This window comes from Laccaria bicolor, genomic scaffold (assembly GCF_000143565.1).
Source record: "Laccaria bicolor S238N-H82 LACBIscaffold_13 genomic scaffold, whole genome shotgun sequence".
NCBI classification, from domain to species: domain Eukaryota; kingdom Fungi; phylum Basidiomycota; class Agaricomycetes; order Agaricales; family Hydnangiaceae; genus Laccaria; species Laccaria bicolor.
Genome location: NW_001889884.1, coordinates 2,460 through 18,244, shown reverse-complemented (window position 1 = coordinate 18,244; position 15,785 = coordinate 2,460). Strand labels below are relative to the sequence as shown.

The following is a 15,785-nucleotide window of genomic DNA, read 5'->3' as shown; positions in this document are numbered from 1 at the left end:
GTACCTGCGCCTCGGTCCTGGTGGTTCGTTGACACTTAACCCTGTTTCGATGACAGAAGCTAATTATCGTAATTTCCAGTGACGACGAGCGATAAGGATTTTTCTAACGTTAACGTGAAAAGAAAAGGACTGGCTGACTGGAAACGCCAAATTCGGGACTCAGGGGGCAGGCGCTCACGCATCACTCGCATGTCTACTGCTCGAAATTCCCACAGTTTGATACACACTGATCGATAGCTTATCTCCCTGCTGCCTCTCTCAGAGAACGGCCATGGCCATCCCAAGGCTCACCCTCCTCGGTCGGTAAGTTCTTCTGATGGTCTTCGAGTAAGTATTGAATCGGTGAACTACTGAAATACTTACTGATTAGAACGTGCGCAGGCTTGCTGTGACCGCGATTTGTTGGACTGTTGCTGGGATCTTGTTCGGGAGACGCGGTGATACACGCGGAATTTTAGATCTAGCGCTGTTAGCTTGGGTATGTGAGATTTGGCGTTTTCGTTGATTGTGTTGATATTTTGCTTCTCTTCGCGGGAGACGCTGGGGCTTAGGCATGGTACGTTGCGATTATTATTGGCCCGCGAAGTTGAAGGCACAGCTAGGGTTTTTCTAAAGCGCTGGACGCGGATCACATTAGGTGATTTTCATTCCTCGTTTCGGGAGTGGTACGGATTTGGAGTGTAGAATTCGGTTGATCGATCTTACACAAGCGCCATCGACAACGCTACAAGAGGATTGATTAATCTCAATCAGCTATCCGTTACTTGCGGTTTATTTTTCTCCCTTGGACATAGCACCATCGTGATTGCCGTCGTGAGTTGTTTCTTTAGTTGGGCACAGATGATCATTATTTTTGGTAGAATGTGGGTATCGCCATTTCTTCAAGCGTGTATAACAGAATCGCGAGTGTTGGAAAGGTCGGAGGGATAGTGGGTAAGAGACGTATCATTCAAGCGTCACTATTCATCGTAATAAGTTTTTCAAAACTGCCGCAGGAGACGCCGTCTCAGGCTCGTTTTTGTTTCTCATCGGTATCGCGAATACTATTATTCTGTGGAGGATTTTGAAGCGCCGCCGTCAGGTAAACCATCTGTGATTGGGAATAAATTATAGAACGGTGAGAGCTACCCACAGGCAAAGATCCGGGCGCAGCGACGGATGAACGGCGAGACGGTCGAGGAGCCCAAACACAACCCTCAAGATGGCAATATGCTCATGATGCGTATCATAGGACCCATTATAACGTTTGTGGATCGACCTTGGAAGGTTCTTTCATTTCTCCGCTTTCGTTTTGACGCGGCCTGAGCTGCTGTTTAGATGTACCCCGTCGGCGTACTTTTCGGATTTGGTAAGGCTACACATTATCATGGAAAGGCTCGACGCTGACTATTTAAAAGGATTCGACACAGCCTCATCAATAGCGCTACTCGCCGTCTCAGCGCTCGCCAGAAAGGGCGCGGACGGATCTTCTATACCCAGCTCTCACATAGTCATTCTGCCGGTGAGATCCTTCTTCATTTGATTATGGACAATCGTCAATTTTGGCGCCCCTCAGTTCTTGTTCACAGCTGGGATGACCTTGGTAGATTCTGCAGACTCCGTTCTGATGCTGTACTCGTACAGCGGATTCCCTGAGCGCTCTTTCTTTGTCTTTGAAAAAAGAGAGAACGCTGTGGCCAGTATGCTGCGAGAAGAATCTCGGCCTGGATTGGAGGACCCAGAGCAAGCGATAACGGGAGAAGATAAGCAAGATAAGGCAGAGCAACCGCTTGCTTTGGACTCGGAGGGAGTGCAAGTGGTGGAAGTGAAGGAAGCTACGGGGGAGGACTTGAAGTCGGCTAAGATAAAAATTGGGGACCCGGAGAAACTGCGAGAGGGCGAGGAGGAGAAACTGGCCGTTATCGTTGACGAAGGAATGGAGCGGGATAGGCGGTTGAAGTTGAATGTTATGTCCGGGCTGAGTATAACCCTCACGTTGATGAGTATTCTCGTCGCGTTCAGGTAGGCACCACAAGCTTTCACCCTCGGCTTATGCTGAATGAAGGAATTCCCAGTATCTCGCTGATCGTTCTTATGGGTCTCATTGGGGACAACTGCGGTCCCTGTATCGCAGCTGCGGAGGCGGACGACGGCCACGGAGGTGGATTGGCAGGTCGGTGGTGGAGGGGATGGGCGAATGTACGTTTTTATAAAACTTATTGAGAGCGGGAGCGAGGGCTGAATTTCGAATTTAAATTAGGCTAATCACCGGTCGGGATTTATAGGCGTGGGGATTGTGGGAGGGTTTCTCTTCGTCGTTGTTGGGTGGTACGGCGGTCGGTGGATCATAAGGAAATATAAGTAAAAGAGGGGACTCGATTGTGCAATGTTGAAAAAAGGAGCCGGATTGGCATACCCGTGTATAATACGGCGGAGTCAGGCAGTTGTGTGATTGTGTGCCTAGGAGCTCGAGCGTATGGTAGGGAGGAGAAAGTCGGTGATGTAGGTGAATGTCATTAACTCTTTGTCATTGCTCGTGGTTTTATATTCCATGCACGTAGATTTGAGCGAGGCGGCCCAGGGCGGGGATGCGCATTTTGAAAATAAGTCCAGAAATTTTTATCAGGACTCCTACGATTCTTTCGTCAATCCTTGATGGTGTCAACGCGCTTGATAATGATTAATGAGGGCTTTAAAAAGTTTTTCTAAATTATAGAGGAACGCCATTACTAAAACATCAACTTAAGGATCGACGCGCCAATATAAGTAGGCTTAAGAAGCGTATAGATCGGACGCGCCGGTGATTGTGAATTGATCGAAGGGCGAGGATAAGGAGGAGCTGAAAATTACAATCGGGTGGTATGATAATTATGCGGAACAACTTAAAAGAGATGCCAACGTACACAGTTTAAGTACAGGTCCAACTCAAATCCGCCCATGAAGTACGACGCCATATTATTAAAAGGGGTGCATACACTGTAAGATAATCAGCAAAACAATTCATGAACCGGATATTCCTTCCACACTCCTTCTAGCCGACTTGAACGACTGACCTCGTCATTACGTGTGACGCGCCCTACCAACTGAGGTAAGAAGGATGTTGTGTAAGAAGATAGCATTACCTCATTGGAACGTACGTAAACCAGAGCTTGGTGGTTGGAGCTGGAATCCTTCCTGGATTAATTGATTGAGCGGACACGGGGTAAGTAGTAATACGTTCAAACGAAGACGCGTCGCAGATAGCTAGAGCCGATTCGGACGACTAGCTTGCCACTCGTTGTTACTGTTTAGATGATTCAAATTACTGGGAGCGCGAGGACGCTTACCAGTATGTATCGCGTGTCCGCCAATGTAGTGATGGGCGGAGGATCGTGATAGAGCTGTTGCGGGGGGAAAAGCTTGAGAGAGCGTTAGGCTAAGCGAGATTCGCAGTGTCGGTCTCCACATGCAGGACGGTACTACGGCGGTGATGCGGAGGGATTCGCGTGTCGGGTGCGACGTTCCTTCGAGTAGATTGAAGCTTAGGCCCTAGAGTCATCATGCAGTCGTTTAACTGACGAGATAGCCCGTACTTGGAGCGGGCTAGAGAAAACGTTTGACATCTTCGCTGTTCCGAGGCATGTGATTGATCGCGGACAAAGATTCGTGTCTGTAAAAACAAGATAGCTGAGAAGAGTGTGCCTCCAGTCGGGACTTTGCCTGGCGCCTTGAACACGTAAATTGAATTACTTGGCAAAAAAAGAAATGGTGATGGTTACGTGGGGAAATTTCCTTCTAGCCGACTTGAACGACTGACCTCGTCATTACTAGTGACGCGCTCTACCAACTGAGCTAAGAAGGATGTTGAGGTCTGTTGTGTTTGGTAGATGATATCGCGCCTCCGCGATTGACGATAGATGGATGAATCGATGGCGAGCTGTGTTCCAGGAAGATAAGAAATCGCGTGGAATGACTGTTGGTCAACAGAGTCAAACACGGATGTGATGACAAACGGCGTGACGATGGTTGCAGGATCCGTTGTCTTTCGTTCTTGTTCCAAGTAACACACAACACGTCCTCCATATCAACCACCACAACAAACATCCAACCATCGTCTACCATCATGGCATCATCACCAGAATCCCTCTCTCGCAAGTCTTCTTCCTCTTTATTCCGCATGCCACCACTAATGAGCTCTACAGCCACTCTTCGTGCCCACTCTCCTCCAGCAGTCGATTTACGCCATATGACCTCCAGCCTCGGCTCACCTACAAAACACCCCCAACGAGGCCTACGCACAAACGAACCCCGACTCGGATCACGTTCACCCAGCTCAATCCCTTCATCGCCTACCTCGGTGTACGTGTCTTTTTCTTTTCACTCACATGTACCCTTCCCGATCTGACACGATAACCACAGCCGCTCGTCTTCATCGGCGATCTTCGAACGGGATATCGAACCTCCCGTTATCCCTTCTCCGCCTACACTCCCCCACCACCCGCCCAACCCCCACCGAGTATCACGCGCAAAGTCGACCGAACAACTGGAGCAGTCCGTTCCATCTGTTCTGGACTCTGCCGCGTCCATCCTCGCGTCCATCGACGACTCGCAAGCAGAGGAGCAGGTGTCTGTGGAGGCTCCTGCTTCTCGGAGCAGTGGCTTCGCCAGCCCGTTGAGTTTTAGGAGCAGGAGCCCCAGTCCCTTGGGTGCGAGGAACGTGTCCGCTGCAGGTGTACCCGTCCATAACCTCCTTTTGAGCCCAACCACTGTCCCTCCCGTCGTCGCTCCGCATTCACCCACCCAGCTTCCAGGGATTAGGCCTACGATCCAGACACAGACGGATACGACGGTGGCTTCCACGCCGTCCCTCGTCACCCCCACGTCGGCGTACTTCTCGACTACGTCGTCGATTGGTAGTTCTTCATCTTCGTCTTCACCTACTACGACCACTGCGCAAGAACACCCGCTTGCGTCGCTTCCGGAGCCAAACGCACCGTTCCAACAAACCCATCCTTCGTCCAATACGAATAGCCCCAATGCGGGCTTCTCTCCGCTTTTACCGTCTTCTCATCCCCCGTCGCCTACCCACGCAGCCAAGAAACGCCTTTCGTTCATGTCGTATTCTGATTTACTTTCGTCCACGCCGACGTCCACTCTCCCCCTTTCGTCGCTTACTACGTCGGCGTCGACTTCTGAGCCACCCCCGCATATACCTGGTGTTAGTGGGCTGGGGATCGTTTCTGGGGGTGGACTGACGAGCGAGAGGTCGAGTATAAGGGGTGGAGTGACTCATCCTGGAAAGAGGGATAGTATTGCGTTGTTGGATAATGTTGGTGGGGAGTGGGAGAGGCAGGGGCTTGGCATGGGATTGGAAGAGAGGTTGGATGCTGTTTTGGGCAAGGCGTAGGGTGTCGTTGACCGCCCTTTGAACTGAGTATGTTATCCTTTTTCGATTTTCTTTATGCTTATCCTCGTTTGTCGGACTTGACGTCGTTTATGTTACACCGCCATCCACTAATTTCGTTAACCCACTATGAATCATTTACTTACAATGCGTAAAATCGTCATCGTTGTACAATTTCTTATGTTACCCTGCTCCAATCTCATGCTGTTGAATTGAGTATTTTCTGCCGCTGCCAACGCCGTCTGACAATGCAGGGCGTGCATTCCGCGTACTTGTCCTATAGAAGAACGTCAAATTCCGGATTGGGATCAAAAAACATACCGCCGTTAACGTTGCTGATGGCCTACGATGTATGTCTCTTAGTTTCTTATCAATGAGGTGGACACACCTAACATCGGTTAGTCGTCACAAGAGGGTTGACTCGCCATCGCGATAGACAACTGCATGAAAAATGTCATGCTTTCCCCGGCGATCTAGAATCTAATGGATGGTTAGTATATCAAGGCAAATGACGACGGACATGTCCTATGGCACTATGCCAGCCTTAAAACTCCAGATATGGTATATCGCAAACTAGGAAAGAGGACGTGAGGTATGAAATGTGTCTGAACAACCACTTGCATTGTAGACCCCGTAGTAGGGATCACGTAGCTGGTCACGACAGAGGCTTGACAGAGGCAGTGACGGGGAATACTCATTGATAGAGCGGCGATGCCCAAACGCTCGTTACGCCTCCGCACTGCCCAAGCGCGGAAGGTCAATATCACTAAAACGGGTAAGTTTAACGGGACTTTGTGATGGTATGCATGCGCTGTGTGCTGTGTCTTCGCGGATGACATGCCTAATGTGAAAGGGTATGGACAGGCACGAAGGAGTGGTGATAACTTACCACAGAAATGATCGGACTGGTGTTTCTCACTTGAGCGACGGCGGCTTGTGGAGCTCTAATTTTGGAGTGCATTGGTGTCGTCGGACTGGGTGTTAACGATAAGCGACGGACGAGTACTATGGTGGAGGTGTAGTATAAACTTCACCTACTCCTCCGTTAGTTTTGGCTCCCATGGCAATCGACGACATACTTTGCTTGCGATCTAAACTCAAACCTTCGTCTGGAATTCAACGCCTGGGAGGGTCTGTTGGTGCGACGGTTCAATAATCTCGGTGTGAATAATTACGCACAGTTGCCTCAGGCTGCCACGTAGTAACTACTTTGGGTCCGTGTTATCATGGAGAGGCGGACGGCTGCATGTCGATGTGCAATGTCACGTATCGGACTATCCAACGGGGAGGAATGGAAACGAAATTGACTACGGCTGTCCACAGTCTTGGGATAGAAGCGACGATGGTACTCCACAGGAGCAAACATAACTAAGCGCGCGGCGAGATAACGGAAGGACATCCTCATCGCTACATCTAAAACGGGAAAGCAGAAGGTAATCCACAAAAGTTCGATGGGGAGGCGGTTAATGAAAGGTATATGATCTATGCGGATAACCGTTGAGGAAGCCTTTGTAGACATGCGGAGATGAAAAAGATGTGTTAGTGGCTGGCTTACAACGCGGAAGTTACGCACTCACCGTAAAGGTGGGTTGCCTTTGAAAGGTGAATATCGCCGATCCTCCGTGGCCTCTGTGGGTGATAGCGCAGGGACTGGGAGGTAGTATTGTCGCAGATGATCAGCTAGTCACTGACACCGCTCTGCTACAGCGTTGGGATTGTGATGTGCTGGAGGCGGAGGGAGCGGCTCGCCTGAAGGCTGTCGTTCATGAGATAAAACAAGCGTGCGCTCAGCTTGATCCTGGTGAGCGGTTAGATTTTTGAGATATTCTCATAAATCTCATACGCCAATAGCAGACTCTGCTTAGTTTCGACTCTGCTTGATTTCGTAGTTGGATGTGACTTCCCCGATTGAGGTGATCGTTGAGCGTGTCCAAGCCGAGGAAAGGGTTGTATGGAAGGGGGGTGGGGCGGAGTTTAGGCTTGGGGAGGTTGGGTTTTCGGGGTGGTGACGGCGGCAGGAAGGTGATGGTCGTGATGAGGAAGAGCTAGTCGGCGACGAGTTGTTCTAGAGCCTTTGCGGCAGACATGGGGGGTTCTAACGATAAGAAAATTTTGATAATAACATTTGCAAACTCAGTCGAGAATGACGTACGCCCAAATTTTGTAGGTCCACGCGTCTGTTTCCAACCATGGTGTTGCCAACGCCAAATAAAGGTCGCTGAAGATCAACAATTACTTGCACTCATTATCCCTGCCAAGATTGGGACTTTGAAGCTGCGGATTGTCTGCGAAATGTCAGCTTTCTCAGGACCCCCAAAAATCCAGCTAAATGATAGATACTAACAAAGGGGTGGCGGAACGTAGTCCTGAACCAAGATTTTTGGGGAAAAGTGAGGTGTGAGATCTTGAGAGGTTAGCAGAAAAGTGGGATTGTAACGTTCAGAAGGGGATTCACCGCCAAAAACCGGGTGTTTTCACATCCAACCGAGAGGTGAAGACCTGACCACTGCCACACCCTGAGCGCCTTTCCAAAGGCGTTCGGAGATCGTAGGACAGGATTTTATAATGTTACGCATGCGTTGTGCGTTGTGTCGAATAATATTCATCACCTTCAAATCGAGGTGATTCAGCAAGTTCAGAGAGAAAGCGACATGCAATGACGTACCTAACTCACGCTACGAGCTCGCGTTGATTGACAAGTAATGCACGTTTACGTGAGGGGTGGAGGCGTTTGTCTGGTTTGAAAAGTAAGTTCCTCATGCAAAATTGCGGTTGTGGTGCAGTACATGGCGGCAGACACGTACCTTTAAAAATTTTAAGCAACATTTGAACCTGTGAATCGTGATCAACTCACCGTAGAAAGCTGAGTGTGTCAGCTCAGACTTGGCCCGATGTCGTTCGTGACGTTCTCCCCTGCCCTCTGCTAACATACTATCCTTCGGGAAATGCGAGATCTGCAAGGAATGTTAACCCTAGAGTTGAACAAAAAGGTTGAACTTCGTATCCAGCGGCACACGTCGACAGCACGGCATTGTAAAACGTTAGGCACGCTCGACTCGTACTATCGTAGTGGGTCATCTTGAGTTATCTGTTCCTGATAATGTGGAATAAAAAGAACTCGCCCGCTGAGAAGCGCGAGACCTCAGTGCGTGAGATTGGTGAAAGGAAGAGTCGCGTGGGCCTTACATAATCCAGAGCTGCTTCATTCAATTCAACTCTCACCCTCCCTTCATCTACAACGTCTATGACACGATCAAGGCAGAGGGCGCCCTCCTCAACCGTGTAAGTCGTTCCCACTTCTCATTCAAAGCTATGAAACTAACCATCATCTAGTCCACCACCGCCTTATCACAGCGTATCATCTACTTCACCACCCTCTTATCGCGGTGTAGATGGCTCGGAGCGCGATCCCTTGATCCCACCTTTGGGTAGTTCACACAGTATAGATGGTATCGTTACTGCTTCGCACCCCGACTGAAGCATCATCATCTAACAACCAGCCTTGAAAGAACCCAGGCGCTTAAGAGGTGACTCGTGCGCAACCTTCATTATCCTCACAATTCTCGCATTTATGATCGGTGGATTCGTCGGCGCCTCGATTCAATACGCTACCTCTCAAAACATTTATGACCCCGCTGCACGAGACTACATTCGGCGCCAATGGGAGGCTGAGCGCCGAGGATGGGAGAGGGAACGTCTCAGGGAGCGAGAGGAAGCGGCAAAGAGGCGTCACCAGAGGGAGGCCGAAGAGGAGAGGGAGCGGCAAAGGGAGCAAGTGGAGGCAGAAGAGAGGCATCGCCAGAGGGAGGCCGAAGAGGAGAGGGAACGGCAACGGGAACAAGAGGCGGCGGCGGAGAGGCGTCATCAAAGGGAGGCTGAACGCCGACGATGGGAGAGGGAGCAAGAGGAGGCGGAAGAGAGGCGTCGCCAATGGGAGGCCGAGGAGGAGGCGAGGCAGCGTGCTCAAATTCATTGGTTGGCATTGGAGAGCTCGCAACATTGCGAACGGTATGGAACGAGAAAGTATTGGGCGAAGATGGGCCCCCTGGTTGGTGGCTATGATCCTATGAAGGCGTGTTGGACTTCGGACATTGAGATTCATGGTCGGAAGATGAAGCCGACGTATTGCGAGGATAAGGTATGTTTGGCTGAGTCCCATTTCCACTGTTACTGAATACTCAATTCGTAGGGAGCGGATCATGGGGTATATGGTCATTGGATAGTCGACTTTGATGAAGGCGGGTGTCGTCCTTGGTGGGAAGGATTTACGGATAAAGTTCAGTGGATGACTAGACTACTCTACGTCTATCTGATAATTTTTTTCATAGGGATGCACGGCTCCAGGATCTGGTCTCCGGGTACGCACATATCATCTCTGCTCGAGCCCAGCCGCAACTTACACGTTTCCTTGTGATAGCGCTTTGACGCCCACCTGATGAATCTCGACTACGCGGACGGATGGAACGTCATGTGCTCCTCCACGCCAGCCGATTTCAATGGGTTGCATTTCAATGGCGCCATGTCTTGCGTTAATGTGCGTTGTGCTTCCCCATGTACTATGCTTCGTCGCCTGATCACCTGTTCAACAGAGCTACTTGAGCGGTGTTTTTGGAATCTGGGACATTGTAGATGGTGACTGTCTCTAGTTTGATCGACATGAAATGACTTCTTGCTGTGTAGGGAAGATGCTGGCTACCTCATGAAGTTTAGGGACACTGTACAACACTATCAATTATATTTTTGTCCATTGCATTCAATCACGAGAGCAGATAATTGTGGTAAGCATGGCGCTCCTAATTTTCTCGCAGATCAGCCAACGGCAAGAAAACTTGTTCCTGGTTGAGGAGGCAAACCCGCCGGGTAATTTTCTATTGCTGAGAACGAATATGTTGAGAACAAATAATGTGATGCGAAGCGTCTCCAATGGATGGTTTATGACGGATGTCAACCTGATTTTTTACTCTCCACGAGCTTATTCGTCCAAAGGAATGAACCACACACCCATCTGAGCAGCAAGCTATTGCCTATACCCGAAAATTGCCCTGCTGCCGCCTGTGTCATAATTTTTCGAGATTTTAACCACTCGTTCATACTCGTTACCCTGTTGCATTTCCTTTATCGTTGCTTTACCGCGTCTGAAATTTCATGAAGGAGCATTTCTTCATAGTGTATCGCAGCTTTATTCACCGTTGTGACATAAAGCTGGATGATTCGAAAATCATCGCCAACAGTGCGCTCTAGCCTAGCCGACGAAGGTGTCAGCTTATGGTGCAATGCGGTAGTGAATAGTCGTCCGTACTTGGCGCTGAACGACACGCTCACTACCCTTTGTGCAGGCCCGACACGAATTCTGAATTTGAGGTTGCGAGTGGCGGTGAAAAACCCCGCAACAATTCCACCTCCTTCCTTCAATGACGTCAAATGAGACCATTCAAAACATAACTCCATCCAGCACTGTCTCGTACCTCTGGAACCTCAAAGACGTCCTTAAAATGCACTTTCGCGAAGTTCGCGCCCTCCCTTGCTCTGACCAGATAGTCTTTCAATCCAGGAAGGAGGACAGGGTTGTGATTGATCCGGATGTCGAGACCTGCCTTGTTCGACACCTCCGAACCTAATTCTGCTGCCAACTCCGCCTGCCATAACGCATATTTCTCTGGAAATGCTTTATGCGCGAACAATGAGTCAAAGACTCGAGTTCCTCGTTGGGGTCGTACGACTCGTAGAGGTACTCAAAGGTTTTCTGCACAAAGGAGGTTAGCACGCCGGAAGATTCTTGGAGCAACTTATCCATTTGGAGAGTGGTCGAGTAGCGGAATGACGTGACGTGTCACATGTCACACTACTTGCAAACGTGACACTCTCACTTTTTTGTCGTATTACGCCACTCCTGTCTGGCGAAAGCATTGACGCGTTGGAGGACTGACTGTGATCTTCAGTTGCTTTCGTCGACCGCTAATCCAGATTACAAGGGCCTAGGAGCATAACTACACGGTATACCCGACGATTGTAGCGAACCTGCAGTACGCTTACCACTTATCTTCCCAAACCCAATCTAACTCAACGCGTAAACTCGCAAGAATTTCCAAAAGCGCGCATGCTAATTCCACACCAGCGTCAAACACTGTGCAAATACTACGTCCCCTAGCCAGAACCGTCGCGACCAATATCCATCATCCTTAGGGCTATTAGCCCTAAGGCTTGTAGCCGACTCTCCGGGGGGTCAGACGATCCCGCCTTACCGCACCATTGTTCGACACCACAAGCGTCGACAGCCCCCACGTCCTCTCCTCCAGCCGCCTCTTCTCCAGCACCGATTTCCTCAACCAAGACAGCAAAGTCGAGGACCAAGACATTGAGAAGAACGCAAAGGGCGTTATTGCCTAGTCGATGGGGTGGGCCTTGCCAATGTTGTGACAAAGGCGAAGGATGTCGATGGGGCGAGTGAGGCGATGATCACTGTTGAAGATGGTACATCGCTCTATTTCTGTCGTCCGTTCCTCGTCTAACCATTTACAGGTAGCAATGGACCTCGCTTTGCTCCCATCTGAAGACGACGAGGGCAAACCCATCACATGCAACCCCGCTGATACCGATCTTTCCTCAGTCCACCTCCACTCCGTCACGACCCCACACAACCATGGCCGCATCTTTTGGTCACCAGCACCTGGTTTTGCCATGGGCGTTGGGTCGATACGCGAGCGTTTCTTACCGTACGAGGAAGGCGACACATTTATCAGCACAGACGCCGGCGTTACGTGGCAGATGGCCCGACGAGACGCGCACAAGTACGAGTTTGGCGATAAGGGGAACAACCTGGTGGTGATGAATGACGAGGACGGGATGGACAATCTGCGACATTCTCTCGACCTGGGTAAATTATGGTATGTTCGCCTCCCTCGTTTGTCTTATGAAATCCTAACTTTACAACAGAGTGCAATGTGAAATTGGCATCAAATTCCAAGCGAGGGCGCTCATGAGCCCCGACCAACTCGACCTTAAAGATGATCACCTTCGAGGTCGAATCGTCCAAGATCCAAGACAAAGAAGTGTGAGTGCGGTTCTCGTAGTGGTGACACGTTTTGTTTCCACTCCAGAGCTTGCTTGCACCAAACTCACACTCTTTCCTTCAGCATGAAGTCGTTCGGGGCTCCTGCCCTCGTTTCTCTCGTCCTCACCGCCCTCCTGGCGTACAACGTGCACGCCATTTCACAAGTCTCTCGCACATGTCGGTAGCGAGGTTTTATTTCAAGGGTGTGCCGTACCAACAACAAGGTAACTTCCTCTTCATCACCCTCTCGCTCGGTGCTCACTTCTTATAGGCATTGTCACTGATACTTCTGCTAATAACCCGTTCAACGAGCCTTCGACTTAAAATGACCCTCTCGCGGATGCACGGATGCGCTCATGATCTTCCATACCTACAACAACTGGGCGTGTACACCGTTCGTGTGTACAGCGTCGATTCGATCAAGAGCTACGATTTGTGCATGAAAGCCTTCAGTGGTGCAGGCGTCTGTACCATGTACGTTCGTGCCGTGCGTCATACCCTCCCCTAACCTGACAAAGCACGCCAGCATCGACCTCACCCTTTCCTTGAACGGCTCAATCGACCCTAGTTCGCCTGCGTGGTCTACTGGATCGGTACCTTGCTACCATCCACGGCTTCAGCAAGTACGACAACGTCCTGGCGTTCAACGTCGGAAACGAGGTCATCAACAGCTCATCCAACACCAACGTCGCTCCTTTCGTAAAAGCAGCTGCTCCAGGCATCAAGGCATACCTGTAATTCCTTTCTTTCTTTTCCATTGCGTCGCTCACTCTTCCCCGCTCAGCACCCCAAAAAAGTCCAACGTTCTCATCGGTTACGCAGCCATCGACGGCGTGGACAACTTCAGAGACCCACTGGCCAACCATTTCAGCTGCGGTCTTAAACACCAAATTTGGGTCAATGGCGATCGACCTCTTCGGACTCAACAACTAGTAAGTCTTCTGCTCTTCCCCATCCTCCGCTCACCATTGACACGTCACAGCGAGTGGTGCGGCAATTCCACCTTCGCAGACTCCTACACCGACACCGAAAGCAACACAACGTCGCAGCCTACTTTTCTGGATATGGCTGTGTCCCCGGTGTCCGCCCCCAGAACTAGGTGCCCTCTTGTCATCCAACATGTCTCCCGCCTGGTATGGGGCATCGCATTTTCCTATTTCCCAGAAGCCAGCGCAGCAGGTCAATTCGGCATAATCACATTGTCATCTGACAACAAGACTGCCTCGACCTCCACGGACTTTACCAACCTCGCCACTCAATACGGCGCTGCTGCTCCTCACAACTCTCCAGCTCAAGCTTCGGTTGTGGACGCCACCTTCCCCGCGTGCCCAACGCAAACCTGCACGTTCTTGGGATCGACGACTTTTCCTGCCACCCCCAACTTGGCGGCTTGCCAGTGTTTGGAGAGTGCTTTGAGCTGCCAGTTCACCCCTGTCGTTAGCGGTTATACGGTTGTTGCTGGGCAGTTGATCAATGCCGCTTGTGGGCTGCTCGGATTTTGCCATAGATGGTGCTGCGGGCACGTACGGTCTTGTCTCGGGGTGTGATCCGAGTGAGTTTCATCGCCTTATTTCATCGTCTTTCTCTTTATCCACCCCTCTTTCGCAGTCGTCAAACTCTCCTACGTCATGCCTCAGTACTACCAGTCCCAAAATCGTAAAGCACAGGCGTGCAGTTTCGCAGGCAACGGAACCGTCAACTCTCATGCGTCCACCTCCGTCTCCGCCACTAGCGTCGCGTCTTCGTGTATAGCCAGCCTTAGCGCGACGTTTGCACCGACTGCGCCTGCTAGTTCATCTGGAAGTAGCTCGACTAGGACCACGTCGAGTGGGGGTGGGACGAAGAAGAACGGTGCGAGCACGTTGGTTGGGACTGGATTTGTAGGGATGGTGGCGATGGGTGTTGTGGTCGTGGTTAGTGGGATGTGGACGATGGTGTAAGGCGTGATGCGGTGGATGCTGTTGATTGTTCTTTAAGGAGCGGGTGGAGCTTGAGATGTGTTTGGACTTCCAACTACCTGGAGACATTCCCTCCAGATCGGATAATGCGATCCTCGAACCTTGATTATCTAACAGACATTTGTTTCTCGCTTATATACTGTATATTTCATTGCTTAATGATACCTACGTGTTGTTCACTACATCTCAGACGTTTCAAGCTGACTGAGCTACAAGCTTAAGCTTTTCAGAACGTAAGTGATAGGGGAGAAGCAGCAGCGAGTAGATATTACAAAAGTGGAAGGAAGGGTTGCAAAAGAAGAGAGGACTCGGGAAAGCGTCCGTCTGCCGAGATGTAGATCCATCACAAAGGCGACGTCGACATTCGAAACAGCGGCCTAGTTTGCAAAGCAGACGGTTCATGGTAGTAGTACATAGACTAAGCGTCACCGCTAGTTTGGGTGGATTGCGGTCAAGCACAGAGAGTTGGTGGGTTAATGCATGAAAAAAGGAAAGGCGCCTTGGATCAAATCGTGGGTGGTTTCCCTTTCTCAGGCTGGCGAGATGCCATGTTGGCTGGCAGCCAGATATCATACCGACGGTCAACTGCCTTTGAAGTTTTGGCAGTGACCTGCGCCCTATTTGTTTGACGCATGGTTTCTTGCGGTGGGATCCACCGCTCGTAAGACCTCTGTTGATGCCCAGCCATTCTCGGATGGGGGGAGGGATTTCGTGGGAGGTTATTGAGGATTCTAGGATTGAGGTAGGGTTGTAAAATTTCTGTAGGGCTGGCTGTAGGATTGAGGATATAGGAGTAGGGACAAGAGGGTAGGATTGGCTGTAGGATTGAGAATGAGAGGATAGAATCAGCTGTGGGATCCAGGATGGGAGGGTAGAATTGGCTGTAGGATTGAGGAAGTTGGGCTATGGAGCCATCTAGTCTATGATGAGTAAGAGAGGAGAGAGAGAGAGACAGCAAGGGAGTGGGTGATTGCATGCATTTAAATTTGAAGATACTGAGCACAGAGAATGATAGTGAGAGCAACACAGCAAGGGAGCATGTGACTTGAACATTTTAGAAAGTGAATCTCTTGGTGCGTTTGTATGTACATTCGTGTGGAGTATGTATGTAGCACATGTCTGTTCACTACCCATGAACGAATGTGAAACCTCAGTGCGTGCGGGGACTTCGTGCGCGTGAAGTCTCGTAGTACCGTAGTTGAATGTTGTAGTATAGTATCGATGAATAGAAGTAAGTGGAGAGAACGCGACTATTGAGGTCGCGCTCGTCTCCTAGGGTTGCCTAGAAGTCCTAGGCAGACCCTCGTTAACCCAGAGGAAGGGCTCTCGTATCCTGTGGAGGAGGGAGCATTGTAAGGGGGCTCACCCTTGGTCTTACCAGCAGTGGACACCTTAGACTCATCACGCGAGCTTG

The 15,785-nt window shown here is 50.4% G+C and overlaps 5 protein-coding genes across 5 annotated transcripts; 3 read left to right on the top strand and 2 right to left on the bottom strand.

The window, feature by feature from the left end:
* Positions 1 to 316: 316 nt before the first annotated feature.
* On the top strand, positions 317 to 2,202 carry LACBIDRAFT_297934 (uncharacterized protein; the record flags this gene model as incomplete). Its single annotated transcript, XM_001881532.1, has 10 exons — positions 317 to 327; positions 382 to 478; positions 685 to 813; positions 861 to 933; positions 996 to 1,081; positions 1,135 to 1,266; positions 1,318 to 1,348; positions 1,398 to 1,501; positions 1,556 to 2,001; positions 2,055 to 2,202. 10 exons carry the CDS (start codon positions 317 to 319, stop codon positions 2,200 to 2,202), a joined length of 1,257 nt encoding a protein of 418 aa, XP_001881567.1.
* Positions 2,203 to 3,197: 995 nt separating this feature from the next.
* LACBIDRAFT_327480 (uncharacterized protein) lies at positions 3,198 to 7,553 on the bottom strand (the record flags this gene model as incomplete). Its single annotated transcript, XM_001881380.1, has 16 exons — positions 3,198 to 3,262; positions 3,306 to 3,507; positions 3,538 to 3,561; positions 3,776 to 3,931; positions 4,024 to 4,226; positions 4,344 to 4,895; positions 5,091 to 5,209; positions 5,491 to 5,503; positions 5,550 to 5,639; positions 5,684 to 5,705; positions 6,252 to 6,336; positions 6,442 to 6,495; positions 6,940 to 7,012; positions 7,055 to 7,160; positions 7,219 to 7,407; positions 7,515 to 7,553. The coding sequence occupies 16 exons, from the start codon at positions 7,551 to 7,553 to the stop codon at positions 3,198 to 3,200; spliced, it is 1,992 nt and encodes a 663-aa protein (XP_001881415.1).
* Positions 7,554 to 8,032: 479 nt separating this feature from the next.
* On the bottom strand, positions 8,033 to 8,292 carry LACBIDRAFT_297932 (uncharacterized protein; the record flags this gene model as incomplete). The annotated part of the gene is made up of 2 exons (XM_001881379.1): positions 8,033 to 8,166; positions 8,217 to 8,292. The coding sequence occupies 2 exons, from the start codon at positions 8,290 to 8,292 to the stop codon at positions 8,033 to 8,035; spliced, it is 210 nt and encodes a 69-aa protein (XP_001881414.1).
* A 307-nt stretch (positions 8,293 to 8,599) lies between these two features.
* On the top strand, positions 8,600 to 10,113 carry LACBIDRAFT_297931 (uncharacterized protein). The gene is made up of 7 exons (XM_001881531.1): positions 8,600 to 8,644; positions 8,696 to 8,811; positions 8,863 to 9,500; positions 9,552 to 9,638; positions 9,691 to 9,720; positions 9,780 to 9,896; positions 9,952 to 10,113. The coding sequence occupies exons 1-7, from the start codon at positions 8,607 to 8,609 to the stop codon at positions 10,006 to 10,008; spliced, it is 1,083 nt and encodes a 360-aa protein (XP_001881566.1). The 5' UTR covers positions 8,600 to 8,606; the 3' UTR covers positions 10,009 to 10,113.
* Positions 10,114 to 11,830: 1,717 nt separating this feature from the next.
* Positions 11,831 to 12,307, top strand: LACBIDRAFT_297930 (uncharacterized protein; the record flags this gene model as incomplete). Its single annotated transcript, XM_001881530.1, has 3 exons — positions 11,831 to 11,833; positions 11,882 to 12,246; positions 12,298 to 12,307. The coding sequence occupies 3 exons, from the start codon at positions 11,831 to 11,833 to the stop codon at positions 12,305 to 12,307; spliced, it is 378 nt and encodes a 125-aa protein (XP_001881565.1).
* Positions 12,308 to 15,785: the final 3,478 nt, after the last annotated feature.

Coding starts and splice junctions, on each gene's coding strand:
- LACBIDRAFT_297931 (XM_001881531.1), top strand. CDS start 8,607: ATGACACGATCAAGGCAGAGGGCGCCCTCCTCAACCGT. Junction 8,812..8,862: donor TAGTTCACACAGTATAGATG/GTATCGTTACTG, acceptor TCTAACAACCAG/CCTTGAAAGAACCCAGGCGC. Junction 9,501..9,551: donor CGACGTATTGCGAGGATAAG/GTATGTTTGGCT, acceptor CTCAATTCGTAG/GGAGCGGATCATGGGGTATA.